This window comes from Amphimedon queenslandica, unplaced genomic scaffold, assembly GCF_000090795.2.
Source record: "Amphimedon queenslandica unplaced genomic scaffold, v1.1 AMPQUscaffold_13491, whole genome shotgun sequence".
Classification (NCBI taxonomy): Eukaryota; Metazoa; Porifera; class Demospongiae; order Haplosclerida; family Niphatidae; genus Amphimedon; species Amphimedon queenslandica.
In genome coordinates, this window is record NW_003546273.1 from 54,693 (window position 1) to 62,238 (window position 7,546).

Consider the following 7,546-nt stretch of genomic DNA (forward strand, 5'->3'; position numbering starts at 1 on the left):
ATGCAAAAATTAGCATGTGAATGACTAGTAACAGGCACTCAGGCAGATATGCAATCGATTGCAGGCATATAATATAAAGGTACTTCATTCTGCAACTTTGGATAACATAGCTGAATTGCTATGGACAATATTTAGCATGTGACGATACATAATGATTAGCAGATGTAAATGCTATTGCAAAATAACTTTTAAAAATACTATTACTGCTACTAATATTAATATTGTTTAATTATGTCAACTGAAATGGGTTATGCTTTAAAAAAAAGAAAACAGAGAAAAGGTTTAAAATAATAAAAGCTCAGCAGGAGTAGGTAAACAAGACAGAGAGTGTACGTCCAGTTACTGTACATACAAATCCCACTGTAGTGCCTTACCAGCAGATACTGGAGTGACTGAAACAGCAGTGAATAGGAGAGCTATTCCCAAAAGAATAGCTGGCGTTGTTTGAAACATTGCAGAAAAACAAGAAGCCAGACTTTCAGCCTGGACCTTCCCTTGTCTATCAAGAAAAGAGTAGTAGAACACTACAGCAGAGCTGGAGAGAAGGATTTGTGTATAAAATAGTTAGGAAACCAACGCTCTTACCTCTGATTGCCCTGCTACTGTTAAGCAACAAACCAAAGCAGACCTAAAGCTCTGCTAAAATACAAGCCCTTCAGTTGCTGCGGGCAAGCACATGTGAACATGAACCGGAGAGCACTAATTTATATATTCCAGTAGTCACATTCGTTAATTAGAATTTTTACGGTATAAATACTTGGCCTTTTGGAAAACTTCCGGTATGAGATTAGTCAGAGAAGTGGTGAAGTCTCTCCAGAAGTTGATTGCAAATACAGGAAACCTGCGTCAACTACTCATGACATGAATCATCAAAATCAAAATGACGTTGAAAATGTGGACCCACGTGTCACGCATTACGATTAATTAATATTTATTAATAACTTTTAATAATAAGATATTATTATTATTAATGAACTGTTGTTTGCTGGCTTTTTAATTTCTACTGGAGGATAACTTGATTTTCATCAAAATCCCTACTGCTAAACTGTGCAATGCCTGAATAAATCCTTCTTTTCTTTACAATGTAACTAAAAATTAATAATACATCACAAAAATTATAGTATTTTATATTCCTCACTGTGCCGCAATGATAGTTAGCGTTGTTAATGCTACAAGTGCAATGACAGTAGCACCGGCAGCAATGAGCCAATTCCTAATAAGGTCATCATTAGAATCAACTTGTTCTGTTGATCTAATTGTAGGCATTGGTCTCACAATCGTCATTGCATTGGTAGTCATCAATACTTTAGTTGATGCTACCGTCAGGGTTGAACTGGTAATGTCCATCATACCTGTAATAGAGAAGTACAATTCTAATATTAGCATTAGTCCAGCTTCTGATTTAATTTCAATTCAAATTAATCACTGAGTTTAAAAAAACAAATTTAAATTTGGAATTTGGCATATGCAGCCTGGTCTAAAATAGCTACAAAACATTTCTCACTTTTCATTTGCATCTTTTATCATGCCATTATGCATGTTACATTGGCACTTGAACTGATTATGACCATAAGGATTGACTTACTTGTAACGTTTGTTACCTGACACTTGACTCCAACATCTTCATCATGAGTGTCAGCACCAACAGTAGTTACGTATCCACAGTTTAGTACTTTTTCTTCTGTTCCACTGCATTTTAGATTATCCAAATAAATGTATCCAGAACCTTTTCCAAAATGAGCATTTTTGTAAACAATTGGGTCTGCATGAAAAGGGGGGGAATTTCAATGCATCAAATATAATAGATGAAGTATAGTATAGCACATTTCTTTACTGCAAAATAGTAATTCTATTCATGAGTAATACTGATGCCTAATTAGCAGTTTTAAATTTGTTTTTTTAAAGTACTAAAATAACATTATGAACTCCAAACATGATGCCAATATTTTATAAATTCTTGACAAAGAGGTCTTTGTTTAAAAGAAATTGTAATTTCTAGACTATTTACTACAGATATTGATGAGTACATGATTGCAGACACACATGCACAACTTTGTTTATCAATGTATGAAAGCACGTCTTACTCTCAGTACTATATCCAAGTTGCCTGCACACAACTTTAGCATCATTTGTACCAAATGAATCATCAGTTATTGTTCCCCATAGTCCAGCAATACACAGTTCAACTCTTCCTTCTCCTTCTTTTGTACCATTTACAAGACGTATCTTACCAAACTGACAATTCTCTGGACCTAAAAAAACTCTAAAAATCATACCTATTCCTTTTTAATGGATTGCACTGCTGATAGCAAGATTAAACAACATTCTGAAAGTGAACATCCATTTCCCATTAGAGCACAAGTTAAATATGGAAATGTACTATATTTACTTGGTGGCTTGTCAAAACAAAAGGCACCAGTGTCTTTGTTATGCCTGTCAGCTGATGAAGGACCATTGTAGTTGCAGTCCAGGATCCTTGATTCTGTCCCAATGCAACTGACTCTACTCAATAGTACAGGACTTGTGTTCAGCCCTAATTCAAACCCTCTATCTCTATTTTGGGCAACTAAAAAATAACAAAAATTCTGCTGGATGAATGGGCTATGATAACCGACAGCCCACAAATGACTTCAATTTAAAATTTCTTTTGACAGTCAATTAGACACATAACTAGTAGAATGTAAAACATTAAGGACTCAGCCCTTAAGCCATGCTGTAGGCCTATTGTTGTGTTGTATGACATACAGACATACGAGTAAGGAAAGTATTATTGGACATCTTACATGCATACATACACTAGGCTATATCTTTAATTAGACACGTAATCATTATTGTTGCATGCACAGATATCCCGTGAGTGTGTGTGTGTGTACATAAATTGGCATATAAAATATCATGTGATGCTTCCTCACTATGCTTCAGTATAATATAGTGCTTCAATATACTCACATTCGTCGTAGTATCCAAGCTGGCGGCATATTACTCTAGCTTCAGTATGATCAAAGTTTGTGCGGGAAATAGTCCCCCACTCATTTCCGATGCAAACATCAACCCTGCCAAGATTACTTGTTGACTCATTTACCAAACGTACATCACCGGTTTCACATGTTGATTGATTAAAAGCTACAGAGGAAATAGAATATTTATTTAGGCATTCTGGAATACAAGGGACTTAAGATAATAACAATTAATGATAACAAAAATAAATGCTGCAGCAATGATAAAATTCCATACAATAAGCTGTTGTATATACTTCTATTTTAAAGCTCTATGTATATACAGGAAATTTATAATCAGCATGTTTTTTTAGTATGTTTATACTAACATTTAGGCACACATCTCAGTCCTCCATCAGCATAATGCTTGTAAGTGTACCCCTGGTCCACAGTATAGGGACAGCTCAATAGCAAGGTCTCATTTCCTGTACAGTCTAAGTCAGTAATCCCAATACTTCCATTCCCAACTCCATAATATCCACCACGAGTGGCGATTGGAACTGCATATAAGAGAACATAGTCATACACTTCCAAATCTCCTTCTTACCTATTTTCCCAGTTTCATAGCCAAGCTGCCTACAAGCCACCATAGCATCATTCTTAGACCATTGCTTGTCATTGATAGCCACCCAGCTATTGTCATAGTACACTTCTATTCTTCCTTCATAACTTGCATTTGCTTTCCTCTCATGGACTAATCTCAAATCACCTACACCTTTAGAAAGAGATTGAGAGAGAGAGAGCTTCAGTGATTTCATATAATTATAATAGTTATTGTATATTTAGCCATGATGGTGAGTGTGTGTATGTTAGTGCATAGCTTACTTTCAGCTAGTGCCAAGAAAGTTTGATTGATAATCAGAAGCCAGCCAATGATGAGAACTAACATGTCTTATGACAAAGAATAAAGAAAGTAAAAGGGAGAGAGAAAGAGAAAGAGCTATAGAGTAGAAAAAATTAGGCAGTGCTATAAAAAAGATAACTACTACTACAGGAAAAGAAGGTTTATCTTATAAAAATGTTTTGATATTAATTACACAGCTATTATGTCATAGATATGTCCAAATAAGGTCATTTCTTGCATGGCACTGTGTGTCGAGGTCCAAGGTCCCGGAGGCTAAGCCATTGCACCAAACAATGGAACAAACCAGTACAACCGGTTTATGTCATTCCAATGCCTGCATGGGCTTTTATCTTTCTCCGGAACCTCCGGCTCCGACACACTGTAACTCATGCAGCCTTGTAGCTGTAGAGTATAGCCTATAAAATGAAAATGAAAGGAATGAATGGGCTATGCCCATTGGACCAAGTGATGATATACATTATTCATTAGATGTGTGGATGTTTCTTCCTTTTGTCAACATGCTTGGGAAAACCATCACTGGTTCTAAAAATACCAAGCCAGTGTGTCATTATGGGGAAAAAGAGGAGGATGAGCAAACTAGCCTGATTTACTTTTCAACTGAAGAGTCTTGGATGCATTAACGAAAATAGAGAGGTCACAATTCGTGAGTATTGGCTACTACTACTCACATACTACAAGGCATATTCCACATGTATAGTATAGATTTGAAAGGGTCATTGTACTACATGCTTGGCTGTGGATTTGGCCAGAGCTACACAATGCATTTTCAATGTAATGAAGCCACACGAGTTGCACTACTGGCTCTGGCTTTACATTACTTGCATACTGAAAGTACCAAGCAACTTGTCTCTGCTTCAGCTCCTTCAAAACAATCTTGAACTTTGTTCTTCCACTTTACAGAGTAGAGTCAAATCCTAAAAATGACAATAAATGCTACTACCATTAGTCTGTTAAGAAAAAGGTCATACTTTTAAAACAACTGAGCACCCTAGCAATATCATCTTGATAGGTCTTCTAGCATTTAGACTGTACTGAACTCAGGGGAACAAGCCAACGAGGAAAGAATAGCCCATATAGCTATTTATAAAGCAACATAAGTCCCTATACGTGTAGTCTATTAATTATGAAAGAGCTGATATCACAGAGCATGCATACAGTCCCTTACCAACAGTTACTGACAGCTAAAGCAGCTAGCTGATCATCTAAAGGTTTGAAACTCCTACAGCTGCACCTCGACATGCTTCTATTGCTCCAACCTGGGTCAAAAGAGCTCACTATTCTCAGCCTTTGTTCTCCAGCTATTTTATACTCATCCAATTTATTAATTATTATTAGCCAATAAAAAAAACTAATAATTAATTGAAGTGAACAGCAAAATATCACTATAGTACAAAACAGGCAACATTATACAATGAAATGTACAGTGACATCTGGACTTGATTAAAATGATAGTCGCTTAATAATAAAATAATTCATCTTTTCTTTTATTAATGTATTCATGTAGAGGTACATATCGTTAATTGATTTCACACATTCACACACACACACAATTACATGTACACATGTAATTGTCCATTAAAATAATGTAAGACATTAGAAAAATACTCATATATTATAATATCCATTGCACGAGGCATGTATATAAAACGAGACCATGCTTGCAATTCGAATAATGCAGCATCCGTTGTCACAAACAAAAATAGAAATTGAAATTACGACGAGTTTTGCGAGTCTTTCATTTCCTTCATGTCTTTGAGCAACGCTTGCATTCGGGTATCATCAACTCCGTATTTCTTCTGAGTATTACAATACAAGGAGCAGGCCTCCGACAGGTGGTCAATCTCAATCGGTAGGAGCGGATGGACAACATCAATAGTTGCCACAACGTGAACAAAAGCAATGAGAAACGTAAAGGGATGGCCTACATTGTCCTTATTGTGCATATACTCAATCAAAGCTATTGACTTCATGATGAGTGATATGACAGCTTTAAGCACTCGGCCATTATCACTTGAATCCTCAAGCAAGCCTTTCTCATCCAATACAGACAATGGACAAGGTGACCATTGTACCATAGAGCGTAGCCATTCAAATGACTTTGTGTGTAGCTTAGGGTTTGGCCTGCAGCTGTGTTTTCTCATGAGCTCCATGACAAAGGAGAGTCGTACAGCTGAACCAGCATCAACTTCCTCCACCCCTTCCTCTTCTAATCCTTCACTAATGAGTGGGTTGAAGTAGCTAAGAGAGGGCGTCATCTTGTCAAGGACTAGGTCCTGAGTATCTTTATCAATTGAGAGGATCAGAGAGGAAAGAGCGTTACAACACGACTTGCATTCTTCGAAAACCTCACGCAACGGCAAGGAGCCGGAAGGTATCAAAGTCCTTGGCGAATTTTTCTGGACTAGAGCGTATTTTAAAAAGTACGAGAATATAGAATGTCTAAGAGTGCCCACTGCTAGAGAGCTCTCTCTATCAGTCCCGGCTGCAACTACGTACACGTTTGAAAAACTTGGGGCGTTATTTAGAGTCAGGTCTCTCGTAATATCGCTAGCCATGATTCCAGAGTAACAGCAGTCGAGTATAATCAGAATATGCTTCGCTTTGCATTTGGTCGATTGGAAACACTCGTTTAGCATGGCCGAAGTGAGACACGTTTTAGATGTGTGATCGAAATCAGACGGAGCCAGTGCCCATTCCTTATTTGAATCATTGATCCCATGGCCGCCAAAAAATACGACAAAAAGACCTTCTTCTCCGACTTTAGTCACGCCCTCTTCCAGTCGTCTCCTAATGCCAGCGTGGGTACAGTTTTCCTCGTGATCCGAGGCACAATTGACCTCGAATTCCCTCAATTTGTACTCTTTTATGAAGGAATATGTTAGTTCTAGTGCATCTAGTTTTACAGTGTTGCCCAGTGACCTGTCTTTGAAGGATGGGTGAGTCTGTCTGTCTATACCAAAAGAAAGCATGAAGCTAGTCTCTGGATTAAAGAAGAGGGTGCTCTCGGGTGTGTTGGAGATGAGTACATAGCCATCTTCCTCTCTCTTTGTCTCAGGAAGAGTTGCTGTTGGCACATCAAGGAGTCCACCCATTTTTAATGAGTTATTAACAGTTAATTAAAAGTTATTGGGGCGAGCATAAGCTCGCCCCACTCAGGCGAAGTCTCCCTCCCTCCCTCCGTATGTATGTATGTATGTATGTATGTATGTACGTACGTCTCCAGTCACGCCTATTCTGGTCACGCCTATTCTGGTCACACCCCATGTGTGCACAATATCTATTTAAAAATCAATGATCTAATGCGGTAGCATTCTAATGAAATATTTTCATTGATGTGGGTGTGGTTGCAATGAAATTAAAATGGCACCTACCTTAGCCAATCTTACTTGCAGCAACATAGGACTGATCTCTTGTCAAGACACTTCATCAGCAGAGAAAATTCAAGAAAACACACATAAATCTTCAAGTTTTTATTAATTATGGTTGAATGACAGAATATAAAAGCACTTCAAATGGCTCATCAGAGAAAAGAGAGTCTAAAAGTACTGTGCTTGAAAATATCATAGTAAAAATTAAATTATACTTATTAAAGTTACAACTGAGATTCTTCACTGCTAATAAAGTTAGAAGAGCAAGCTATAAAATTTCCTTGCATGCAAGTCACAAGTTCTGAGCTGCTCTGCAT

The 7,546-nt window shown here is 37.4% G+C and overlaps 2 protein-coding genes across 2 annotated transcripts in view; both read right to left on the bottom strand.

Moving 5' to 3' along the window:
- The window catches only part of LOC100639096 (uncharacterized), a 42,173-nt gene extending 41,490 nt beyond the window's left edge, over nt 1-683 (bottom strand). The window contains exons 1-2 of the mRNA XM_019993592.1: nt 586-683; nt 375-535 (exon numbers count right to left, since the gene is read on the bottom strand). Coding sequence (XP_019849151.1) covers nt 375-453 — 79 coding nt within the window. The 5' untranslated portion in view covers nt 454-535; nt 586-683. The remainder of the gene's footprint in view (nt 1-374; nt 536-585) is intronic.
- Nucleotides 684-970: 287 nt separating this feature from the next.
- On the bottom strand, nt 971-3,968 carry LOC109580446 (deleted in malignant brain tumors 1 protein-like). Its single transcript, XM_019993596.1, has 9 exons — nt 3,822-3,968; nt 3,544-3,711; nt 3,326-3,496; nt 2,950-3,123; nt 2,390-2,566; nt 2,085-2,252; nt 1,586-1,762; nt 1,139-1,352; nt 971-1,088 (listed from the first exon to the last, which is right to left on the bottom strand). The coding sequence occupies exons 1-9, from the start codon at nt 3,883-3,885 to the stop codon at nt 1,001-1,003; spliced, it is 1,401 nt and encodes a 466-aa protein (XP_019849155.1). The 5' UTR covers nt 3,886-3,968; the 3' UTR covers nt 971-1,000.
- Between the last annotated feature and the right edge of the window lie 3,578 nt (nt 3,969-7,546).

Coding starts and splice junctions, on each gene's coding strand:
- LOC109580446 (XM_019993596.1), bottom strand. CDS start 3,885: ATGTTAGTTCTCATCATTGGCTGGCTTCTGATTATCAATCAAACTTTC. Junction 3,712..3,821: donor TTTCTTGGCACTAGCTGAAA/GTAAGCTATGCA, acceptor CTCTTTCTAAAG/GTGTAGGTGATTTGAGATTA. Junction 2,253..2,389: donor TTGTTTTGACAAGCCACCAA/GTAAATATAGTA, acceptor GAGTTTTTTTAG/GTCCAGAGAATTGTCAGTTT.